Here is a 12586-nt window from a genome sequence, read left to right on the forward strand (position 1 = left end):
TTAGCCACAAGTTTCTGCAAACACAATTCCAGATGCTATAGTCCTTGCTGAAACCAAAAGCAATCCAGAGATCAGTCCACCGTAAAATTTAAGCTGCCCAAGCCAGCTTGTTGATCCCCTCTTGCAAGTATTTGGAGCCTGAAGGAATTTCCAAGGGGGCGGGGGCTTGAGTTCAAGGATTGAGTTCAAGCTCAGGCCAAAAGGAATTGGCAGTGGTGTCTTTGATGGAAGATTCCCTTGAAAGACAGCATCACTTTTCCTATCAGAGGGTTATCAAAGAATTGTGCTGAGGGAAGCTCTAGTCTGTTGTGTTACTTAAATCATCACAATTTACACTGGAAGCCAAAACTGTTTGAAAACCATTGACATAATTGTGTTTTGGCTCTATTCCAAAAGCCATAGCACCTAAATATTCTCCCTTTCCCAGGCTGAGGGCCAGACAGGTGCCGAGAGAGATGAAGCGAAGAGGCAGAAACCTTGAGTGTTGATTGAGGTGCTCCAATCCTTTCCTGCCCTTCTGATGGAGGGAGGTGGGTGGGATGTTGGCTCTAGCAGAGTCATTCCATCCATTAAGTTAAATGTCATCGATCAGAATGTCTGAGGAATGAGTGAGCAAGGAGGCCTCCCTCAACCTCTGCAGCAGCAAGTCTGCTGCGTCTGGGTCCCAGCAAAAACAAACACGGTTACCCTTTTCCCAGCTAACAAGGAGCATAGGGAAGAGGGGAGAGCAAAATATTCTGTAAGAAAAAGGAAAAAACACCAGCTCTTCTTGAAGGCAGAACCAGAAAAACTGAATATGGGAGAAGACTCCTCCTCAGAAGGGGCATCATATTTGCTGGCCCTGCCTTCAACCAGAGGATGGATTAACCCTTTCCTGCCTACTCACCTGCCCTGTGACCAAGAAGAAGTTAATACAGTGTGAAGGAAAGCAACTTCAGTTAAATACGAAATACAAAAAGTTGGCCTTAGTTTTTCACAGAATGTCTATGCTTACTCTAAACTCTCCCCTACCTAGAGTTTAAAAAAAAAGGAGAAGAGTGGTGGCTGTTACCTAAATTGATCTCCAAGGTGAAATTTGTTGGTCTAGCCTTGTTTGTGAGTGCTAAAAGTCATCCTAGAGTAATATACAGATCTTCACTCATGACATGATGTTGACTATAAGGGCCTTCCCTATGATGTCAAGGCAGTGGGAAAGCCTCATACCAAAATCTTCATACATGGCAGCACTGCAAACACATACTAGGTTGTCTCATCGACCATGAATCAATTAACCTTAAAACTGGGTTTTCAAGGCATGTGGTGAGGAGCTGGACCTGTTCACAAGACGATCTTCCAAATAGTGACTTCTGATGTCACTACATGGAGGAGAGGACGTGATTGCAAGATGCAGCCCACAGTTAAGACGAGCAAGCTTTCTAGGACTACTCTTGTTCTAAACCTAGGATTAAATACATCACACAAGTGACCCCACTCCCTCTCTATACCAACACTATTAAAAATATGGCAAGGAAGAAGTAATGCAGTGCCAGTAAGAACACAAGAATACTGATCTAAACATATTTCTTACTGACTCACAATGTAGGAATCTAAATCCCATTTATTTTAAAAAGTGATGAAGATAAACAGGAACTTTGTTGTTGCCACTGTTGTTTTTAAAATAGGACTCTGGTAGTGAATGTGCAAAGCACTTTTGAAAAGCTTTTAACCCTGGTTGGACAAAGAAATATTTTTCAAACAAAGCAATTCTAAAAGGCTCTCTAACCAACCATTAGGAAAATAGCAGTGGTTTTATTATTTTTAATTTCACATATTAAACTGGACGCTATACTGTTGATTATGAACTGGCTTGATTATGAATTGTTCTTCGTCTACTTTTACAATGTTTTACTTTACTGGTTTCATATATTTATTGTAAATCATGCTGGCCAAGTATTTCTTGGAAAGGCAGCCAATGTACTTTTAAAGTAAATATGAACTGCAGTTTCACTGTTGCCTTCTGTGTCAAGAAAAATCAGAGCCAAAATACAATTATGGCAATGGCTTTCAAAGAGCTTTGGCTTCCAAAGTAAAGCATGGTCATTTCAGTAACACAACAGACTTGAGCTTGTGACAAAGCAACACTTAGGCAGAATTTAGATAATTCTGTCCCTCTTCTTGAATTATCACTTTGCTGCCATAGTCTGGAGGATTGGGAATGTAACATCTGAATGTGGCCAATGGGCTACATAATTTATTTTCAGAGGGTTGACCATATTATTATTTTATTATGATTATTGGCATTTATATGCTGCTTTTCTGCCACTCAGTGACCCTCAAAGCAGCTTACAATCATCAATAATATACAATATATCCATAATAAGACAGCAACCAAATATTATGAAATCCAGCACAGTCTCTTTCCTTCCTATGCACATTTCATCCAGCAACATTCCAAGACAGACGTGAAACATAACTAGGACCTATACATGATTCAGATCATTTTAAACCCTGGACTTAATGGTCTTGGAGCGGGGGTATATTTCTTCAGTTAGATGTATTTCTTCAGCTGTGAAGCACACAGCTAATATTTCTCTTCTCCCCCACACCTCTGCACACCAACATTCTATATTTTACAACTGCTTCTGCATTCCTGAATGTTACAGCAAAAGAAACGAAACAAAAACAAACCCTGTTTGCTAACCCTGATTCTAAAAAATGGAAAATAAAGAAATACTCCGAGGATGTGCTATTTTGCATTTTAAACTCATTCATTTATTTATTTCATTTATATCCTGCCTTTTTTCCTCTGAAGGAACCCAAGGCAGCGTACACAATCCTCCTCCTCTCCATTTTACTCTCAGAACAACAACCCTGTGAAGTACATTGGGGTGAGAGTCTGTGACAGGCCCAAAGTCACCCAGTGAGCTTCCATGGCCAAGTGGGGACTAGAACCCGGATCTCCTAACTCCCAGTCCAACACTCTAGCCACTACACCACACTGGTGTACCCTTCCATTAGTAGAAGACAACTTTAGATCCAACCCGTAGTTACTTTATGCCAATTTTATAACTGCTAGAAAATGTTCAAGCAGCTTTAAAAAGACACACAAAACCACATTTCTCATGGCTTCCAGGTCTTAAAAAACACACACACACATATTTTTTGTGGCGGGGTTTTGCTTACGCAGGAAAATAAAACATTTCAGTTGACTGGTTTCTGACATTAAGTCTGATTTTTGTATGTGTTTACTCAGTAAAGAAGCAGCCTTCCCAATAAAACTGAGTGTTCAATGAATTTGATCACAGAATCATAGAGTTGGAAGGGACCCCAAAGATCATCAGACTAATCCCCTGCTGATGCAGGAAATCCAGTGCTATAGCATCCCTGAGAGAGGATTCTTTTATAAACAGAGGATGGATGGCCACCTAATGAAGGACTGTCCACCACCTTCCAAGATGAATCTGTTGCACTTTCAAACAGCTCTCACTGTCAGGAAATTCTTCCTAATGTTTAGACAAAATCCTTTTTCTTGTATCTTGAACTCACTGGTTTCAAACCTACCCTCTAGGGCAAGAGAAAACCAATTTGCTCCATCATCTATGTGACAGCCCTTCAAATATCTGAAGATGCTATCATATTGCCTCTTAATAGTCTCTTCTCCAGGCTAAACATACCCATCTACTTCAACCTTTCCTCAAAGATCTTAGTGTCCAGGCCCATCGCCATCTTTGTCGCCCTTCTCTGGAAATGTTCCAGTTTGTTGATACCCTTCTCAAACTGTAGCACCCAGAAATGGAAACAGTACTACTGGTGAGGTATGACCAATGCAGACAAGAGCAGTACCATTTGTTATCGTGATCTAGACACTATAACTGTGTTGATACAACCTCAAATACCATTAGCCTTTTTAGCTGCTACACTGCACCACTGGCTCATGTTTATCTTGTAGTCTACTAAAATGCCTAGATCCTTTTCACATGTATTGCTGTCAAAAGCCACTCATCCTGTATTTGTGCAATGGATCCTTCCTACTCAAATGCAGAACTTTATATCTACCTCTGCTGAAATTAATTGTGGCCCAGCTCTCCATCTTGTCAAGATTATCTTGAATCCTGTTTCTGTCTTCCAAGATATCAGCTACCCCATCCAGTTTGATGTCATCTGCAAATCTGATGAGCATCCCCTCTACTCCTTCATCTAAGTCATACTACAACCCTCCAAACATACACAGCCTAACAGTATTTTATTCCCCATCATTTCAGGACATAATATTTGCACAAAAATGGAGGGGGTCGGGAAACAAAGGCTTTCTCCAACCCCCCTTCTTGATTGAAATAAGGAATTAAAATGTATCATTAAACTGTCAAAGAATCAGCAAACTAGTCTTAGATTAAACACAGACAACTAATACCAAGCCCCTCTTCCTGAAGGTGAGATGAGTATCAAATTCATGTGAACACTGAACAGAAGATAGGACAATATGGCTTAATAATATCAATAGCGCATAGTAGAGGTGGGCAGAAGGTGGATCCAGATATACTGGGAGATCTCCAGGTGATTTGCAGTAAATCAAGCAAGGGTTTTCAATTTTGAGTTATTTCAGCAACAACAAAAAGGCTCCCTCCCCTCAAATTAGACTGCCAAAACAAAGAAAGTTTGAGAAAAATCCATGTGTTTTTTTTTTTTTTTAATGAAACAGACATTCTGATACTGAAAACAAATCCTGGTCACAGCATGTGCTCAGAGGCAACCTGTTCCTTAATTCTAAATGTTATTCCTCTAAGTATATTCCTCTAGGTTGATATTTTACAGCTGACTCCAGCAGGTAAACTTTGGATTTCTACTTTAAAACACACACACACAAGTAGATCCTGGAAGCCTGAAGATTGCCCATCAGTGTTCACACTTTTATCATCAATACACCACAAGCAAAGGCTGAGTACCATACCTCAGTTGGTTTTCCACATAAAGACAGCTGAGCTTGGAGCTGCAAGTCAACACCTATTCCATAATCTTATCCAACAAGGGAATCCTGGAAACATAACAGTAACTGTCTGGAGTATCATTGCCAAGAGGCAGATTCTTGTGCAGAGGATCAACCATCACAGGTTACTTTGTCTTCCTGTGAGAGTCATCTACAAGCCCAGCTGACATCGGCCTCAGCTTCTCCAGATAGACATGGGTCCAACTTTCAAACTAGTTGCTTGGATCTTGCCAAGCAATCCTACTACTGCGTTAGTGAGTGATGCAGACTGGAATCAATCCTCAAAACAGGACAAAGATTGGGCACACACATGAACAGACTAGTGCAGACATTCTCAGGAGAAGGAAGGTCCTAAATGCAGCTTACAGTAGTGTGCCAAAGTGCTGGAAGTGAAAAATGAGCCTGACTAAATATACCACTCTTAATATCGGAAGTCCCACAGATATGTGGATGGGATATGGAAGGGTACATGGTGAAGGTAAAAAGTCGCAGGACAGTAAAGGATGTCTTTATTAGCTCTACAGTTCACAAAGCTGTATGTTGCAAAATGCATACAAATATTGGATGGGCATAATAAAGGTGTTTCACTGCTCCTGTGAAATTCTGTTGCCTTATACTAAGTCACAGCATTTGTCTTTCTAGCCCACTACTGAAAACAGTCACAAGCAGAGGTCAGTCCCTGCCCTGTTACTTGAGATCCTTTAACTGAAGATGCCAGACATTGCATCTAGTAGCTCCTGCATGAAAAGCATTGTGGAATAGTCTTCCCAGAGAGACTACAGTAATGGCACCAGACAAAGACCTTTTTATTTTCCCAGATTTTTAATCTTCAGTATATTTTTTAAAAAATCGACTGTGTTTTTTGCACTGCTCTTTAATGTTGTCAACTGTTTTATTAGCATTTTACTGTGTTATAACCTACTGTAAATTACCCTGGAATTTTTATTAAAGTGTGGTAGAAATATTTTATAAATAAATGCATAAGCCAGTGATCTATGCCTTCTCCTTGAATGGCTACCTGTGCTTATGATTCAACACAGCCACCTGCTTTCGACTGACTGTGGGAATCACATTCCCTTCAGTGCCCTTGGACTCCCAGCACTGATTTTTATTACCATAAAAAATCCTATATAATGTTTGTTCTATACATTCAAGGTGGGAAGAAGATCAGAACAGAACACTTAAAACAGTTTTTAGAAGCTTCCTGAGGGACAGGCTCACTTGGGAGCCAGAAATTAATAAACTGTGAAGCCTAGAAACCAACTAAGGAGAAGTGACATCAGAAGTCACCGAACTTAACATCAGTAAGTTTGAAGAACTTCAGGAAAAACAGAGGTGCTGACTTTAACAACTGTTTTTCTAGTGGAGATTTATGTATTAGGTGGTCTTATTGTTTTTTTAAGTACTGGGCTGCAAGCCACCTTTATCTTATTGAAAAGGCGGGATAGAAAGGTTTTCAATAAGTAAGTCGTTTTGCACTCACCCTTCTCTTTGGTACTCCTCATCCAAATTTGATAAGAGCTGGGAACCTGCTACAGACAGATCTAGTGCAGCTAGTGGGAAATCCCGATAAGCAAAATTAACAAGCTGTACAGGTGCTATGCTTTTGGTCTCTTCTTCTACTTGTTGTGAAATTATTTCAACTTCTGAAACTCCGCCTTCTATAGGAGGCCTAACAAAGTCAACAACGAGAAACAAAAATACATGATCAGCAAGAATCGGCAAGCAGCAACATTCAAATTTAATTTAAAAAATCAATACATTATGGAGGTGTAATTTGTAATCTTGTAGAGAGAAAAAAATATATATACAGGGTTATCTACCTACCTATATGTATACAATGTTTGTCACAACTGTCAAAGAGAGCACCACATACACAGGAGGGCAAAATTTATCTAAGATATGAGGCTGAAGTCTCTGCTTGAAAATATCCCTGTGACGATATACAGAAGGGAATGTGGTATGCAAATTGGTCTTTATAGCCAGTTTGCAACTCAGAGGTGCAGCAAGATTCCAGATTATTGTGGTTCTTGGGGCCATCATGGAGTAAGCAGGGTTACAGATCCTATTTGAACAACCCACTTGCATGCTGATCTAGTCATAGGAATCACTCTGGCAGTCATCACATATCCTCACAACTGTTATACATACCCAGCATGCCAATGCACTATTGCTGGTTCTTGATTCTTTCATAATCAACAAAATGGATGAATAAGCAAAGAGAAAAATTTGCATAAGCCCCAGAAGGGATGGCAGGGATTCCTGATTAATGCAAGCAAAAGTCTTTCTTCTAATTTGACTCATGCTGGGATGTAGCTTTATCTATATAGATGCAATATGGAAAACGAATGATGGGATCACCCAGTGTCTTTTTCTTTGCTTAAAAGCAGCCATTAGATTGGAGCTGCAGGGTTCAGGGAGGAGGGTTAATCTGTTCCTTGATATAATTAACACATACACTGAAGCTACTATTAGCCATGAGGGGTGCGGGAAGAGAAGAGGGAGACTGTACCCATTTTCTTTCCCTTTGCAGCTAATAGCAGCTTCAGGGATATGTGATTTAAAACTGGAGAAACAGTGCCGGGAAAACAGCTACTCTTCTGCGGGGCTGCTGTTAAAGCAACGCAAAAGGAGAGACATTAGATCCAATCACATATCTCCCATATCACACCTAGTTTGGCAACAGTAACACGGGACAGCTAGTTAACATTTTGAATAATTATTGTGCTGTTCTGTCCAGATGTTCTCCAAAATGATATCGTGACTGGAAAGGTAGATCTGCTTACTTATGGAAGCAGTACCAAAAATGCTTTGCATCCAACTTTTCCTTTATGATTTGGCTGCAGACATTGCACTGACTCCTCTAGTGATTTAAGTGACCTGGATAATCATCTGGATAATATTAATAGCTCACATTCTACACAAGGGGCCAAAATTATGCAAGAACCTTTGCCCAAAACAAAGCATCTGGTAAGAGCAAACATGACGAATTGAAAAATGGAAGAACCAACCAGAGTACAGATTTTTAAAACATCCTCTGTGTTTCTAATTACAAGGGAAAAAGGAACAGTGCTTGCCTTACATGAGAAGAACACGTCAGAAATTCTACATGTGACTGATATACAACTGGGAGTGTTTTGAAGCAACACAGCTAAAGATGCTAGATTTTTTTTTAACAAATCACCTGCATCCCAGCTAAGAATTACATGTTATATAGTGTTTAGACTCGGTAAGGTTGAGATGGCTCAAAATAAATGGAACTTCCACTGTGCCTACTTGAAGATTATTCCATACCAAACAGACAGTTTGAGAACTTTCTGGTGGTGTTTATCAAAATCCAGTTGGCAGTTAGAGAAGAGTCTCTAAAGATCACTCAAAGGGCTGCTTCTGTGAAAAGGCATCTTCATCATCCACAAGTCCTTGGGTCCATCTGTGGCTCCTCTTCTGCCCTCCCTTTCTAAAGGGAAGACCCTGGCACTTGGACTGCATCACCAAATGCCATGGGCCAAGACTGCCCAAAGCACACCAACATTTCCTTAATTACATTCTAACCTGGTATAGCTTCGTATAGATTTAGGTCATAACTTGCTTTGGGAGTCAAGCACAGCAGAAAGTTGGGATACAAATATAATAACACATACCTAACACACATTCTCTGACTCCCAATGTTTTATTATCTCAGTGTAATTTAGTTTTAGAATAGAATAAGGTAGCTCCAATTCATATTTGATTGGAGGAGTAAGTGATGCTGGGAGTCTAGAGTTTCTATGGTGCAGTATCTATATAGTAAGTAAATGCTTTGCTTATGGTAAATAAGGCCATCAATTTGCTGTCTTACAATCTGCACAAACTTAATTACACTACCTTGCCTTCTCAGTGGCCTCTCCCAGGCTCTGGAAGTCACTGTTGAGAGAGGCTCCCCTTCCTTGTCATTCTAGTGCTAGCAAACAAAGATGTGTTTTTTATTTAGGCAGGCCTATGGCATATTATCAGGTCTGTTGATGAAAAGGGATTTAATTGGTTAGCTGCAATCGATTTCTTATATTGTTTTGTTTTTAATTGTTTTAATGGATGTGATTTTATGTTATAATTAAGACTTGGTTTTTCATCTATATTTTATTATTGTTAGCTGCCTTGAGCACCATTTGTGGTGGAAATATGGGATAATAAATAAATAGACCTTAATTCTTAGAAGATCCAAATCAAGTAGTAGCAGTATGCATCCCTAAGGAGACACAAAGTCCTCCTGGCCTTATTACCTAGTTCTGTGTGTGCTCATATACGAATGTTGTGTCTGATGATGACGCTAGGAGGCTAATAGGATGCCTATTTTTCACTGTCTCTCTGTATTCTACTGAATACTAGCTAGCGGTTTCTGGTGGCCACGTGGTAGCTCGTTAACCACGCTGCATGTGCTGGCCCAGATTGCTTAATTACCCTCACCAACACAGCTTACCATGTCGTCCAAACCTGGCAGGGGTGGGTTGCTGCCATGTTTAATCCTAAAACAGCCCATAGGCTCTGGGTGGTTTGTTAACCACAGCAGCAACCCACCATCTCCAGGCTTGGACAACACGAGGTACCTGCAAGGGTAATTAAGCCAATCGGGTTGGAATGCAACCAGCACATTCAGTGTGATTAACAAGCCAACATGGCTTGTTATCCACACTGACAATTGTGTGAACCTGGTCACCATCTATCCTTCAAAACACATTTCCAGTTTTACAAGTGCCCAATGACAGGTGCAGAGAAAAAATCTGGTATAATTTGCACCCCACTTTGGGGCACTTATAAAACTGGAAATGTGGAAAAGATTATAAATAATAAAATCACATTTCAGAGTTGCATCATTATTATGCCCTCTTCCTCTGACATGCCTATTTGAACTACACTTCAATAGGGAGGAACCACAGTTCAGCAGTATAGCCCTTGTGTTGTATGCAAAAGATCCTGAGCTCAATCCCCAGAATCTCTAGTGAAAAGGATCCATTAGCATGCATTGGGAAAGTCCTTTGCCTGGACCACGAAGAGCTGCTGCCAGTTAGAGCAGACAATACTGGCTCTGTGGGCAAATAGTCTGATCTCATATAAGGTTGCTTCCCATGTTCCAGTGCCTAATAAATAACTTTTGTCAGTTTTTCTTCACTGGTTAAAATGATGCTCTGCACAAACTCAAATTGGGATGCTCTTGTTCAGTTTCACTGCAACATTAAAAAAAAACAAAAATGCCATTCTTATAAAAAGGAGGTAGAGCCAATGAGTTATTTTGGAGACTGGGGTTTCCGCACACAGTATTTAAACAGCTTATGCAGCTCTCTCATGTTAGTACTTACTGGGGATTGGTCATGTTGGAAGATGCAACCAAGGCAGCACCTGTCTAGCTATATCCAGCTCCTCGGTCGTGAATGGTTAGTATTATAAAAGGAGGTTTCTTTAAAAGAAGAAAGCATAAAATAATGTGGAACTCCATGGAAAAGCCTCGTTACACCATAAAGTATGAGTGCAAGCAAAACCAAATATATGAAGACCATAACTATTGTCCTTTATGGTCTAGTTCAGGGTCAATCTGTATGGGTTTGTTTCTTTTACATACATCTTTGTGAGTTGTGGGAGTTCATATTTAGGCTGAACAAAGTCACATGCTAATGGGGGGGGGGTGCAAGGAGAGGAATGCTTCTCTTGACTCTATGTCACTAAAGGCTAGTTTAATTCTCCCTCCAGAATAATGTAGGACATAGACTAGGTCCTCTGACTAGCCATTAATAATCTTTCTGTCAAAGGCTTGCTTTCAGCAAATCTGTGAGAAGTACCTGTCCCATTTCAAGACAAGGAGAGCTTCCATTAGCCTTTGCCAATATCTGCAGCGACACTGGAATGCTTTCTGAAGTCAGGTCATTTTGCCAGAACCAATCTTTAGTACCAACAGGGATCAGAAAAAACAGCTGTAAGGCTGGAAACCAAAATCAAAAAAGGAACAGCTGTATCAACTGAATTCCCACCGTGTTTCAACATGGGTCTTTATCAAGGGGTAAACTCTTAAGAGCTTTTTCTGGAGGATTCCCTCTCCCTTGCTTCTCCCAAAGAAGATAGTCTGCTTTGGAAGAAGTAAGGGAGAGGGACTCCTCCAGAAAAGTCTCTTAAGAGTTTTTCCCTTGATAAAGACCCATGTCGAAATGCATTGGGAATTTAATTGGTGCAGCTATTCCTTTTTTGATTTCAGAACCAATCTTTCTATTGTAGGAAAAACAGAAAGATTGTTCTGGCAGGATATCCATCTTTGATCCAGGGAGACTTGGTTTCTGATTTATTACTATCGAATAGCCATTGCATAGATATTCACCTCTACCTACCCGCACATTCTAATGGTTCACACTGCTATGGAAGGTCATAAAGGTCAAGGAGGGTTCACTGATTTAACAGTCCCACATCTGCAAAGCAAGATGCTCTTTGCTGTCTTGGTCCACCAGTGCCCACTGGGCAAAACAAGAGCCCCCAGATGACAAGGAAGATGAGGAAGGGGTGGCAAGTGCTAGAGTTATGCTTCTTACAGACAGTAGGGGATTGAACTGAAAGGGAACTGAGGGCACTACATAGAGACAGAGAGACGGTAGAGGAATGAGAGTGGGTATGATAGGAAAGAAGGAATTTGGGATGCGGATAAGGATAAGGATAAGGCCTGCATTGCTGTGGGAAGCAAACAGATAAGGAGAGCATGAGTCCTTATCTAGGGATGATGAAGTGGCAGAAAGGTTAACACTGGCCAGGCTGGTTTTCTTGTTCATTTGTTTAAGAGATGTATACCTTACTCTTCAACAAGTTCTTAAGTCAGCTTACAAAAAGTTAATTTTACAATAAAATAAAACATAACAAAATATTAACACACCACAATATAAAAAAACAGTATAAAAGCAACCAGCTAAAATAAAAACAAATACAAACCAGCATAAAATCAATGTGCAGAGGATTCAAAAGCCTGGGAAAATAGAAAGATCTTAAGTATGGTGCCAAAATGACATCAAGGTAAGTGCCAGGAAAGCCTTCCTAGGGAGAGCATTCCACAGCTGGGGTGCCACCAGCAGGTATGCCATTTCCCCTATACCACCTGTCACACCTTGTGAAGACAAGCTGTCCTTAAGGCATCCTGGACCCAAGCTGTGAAAGGCGTGAACTGAGCCCAAAAACAAACTGAGAGACCATGCAGTTTGTGAAACATGGGTGTAATGGGATCATAAAGCCCAACCCCAATTAACAGCTTCATAGCTTTATGTTAGACTAATTGCAGTTTCTGAATCATCTTTGAAGGCAGATCCACATATAACATGTTTCAGTAATCTGGAGATTATTAGGAAATGGATCACTGGTCAGGCTATAATTGTCCAAGCAGAGTTGCCAGTGACACACCAGCTTAACGCTCTGTGTCATGGAGGCAACCTCTGACTACAATGACAAAGATGAATCAAAGCATTCCCAGGCTGCAAACATGTCCCTCTAGGGAAGCACAACCCCATCCAGCACAGGTTGACTACCACTAACCCAGGCAGATGAGCTATCCACCCATAAGACCTCCATCTTGTCTGGACTGAACTTCAGTATTGGTCCTCACCCAGAAACTAGGATGAATTG

The 12586-nt window shown here is 40.6% G+C and overlaps 1 protein-coding gene across 8 annotated transcripts in view; it reads right to left on the reverse strand.

Moving 5' to 3' along the window:
• Positions 1-12586, reverse strand: part of TMEM266 (transmembrane protein 266) — a 113543-nt gene that overhangs the window by 64251 nt on the left and 36706 nt on the right. For 3 of the 8 annotated variants that reach the window (XM_084816814.1, XM_084816815.1, XM_084816813.1), the window contains one exon: positions 6447-6635. The exons of 4 other annotated variants lie outside the window; for them this stretch is intronic. In XM_084816814.1, the coding sequence (XP_084672940.1) occupies positions 6447-6635 (189 nt within the window). Of the gene's footprint in view, positions 1-6446; positions 6636-10296; positions 10311-12586 lie in introns of those variants that run through there. One more of the 8 variants, XM_084816816.1, reaches the window with a different exon arrangement.

Source organism: Heloderma suspectum, chromosome 11 (assembly GCF_057233095.1).
Source record: "Heloderma suspectum isolate Gila_16-S chromosome 11, 16-S_ref, whole genome shotgun sequence".
Lineage (NCBI taxonomy): Eukaryota > Metazoa > Chordata > Lepidosauria > Squamata > Helodermatidae > Heloderma > Heloderma suspectum.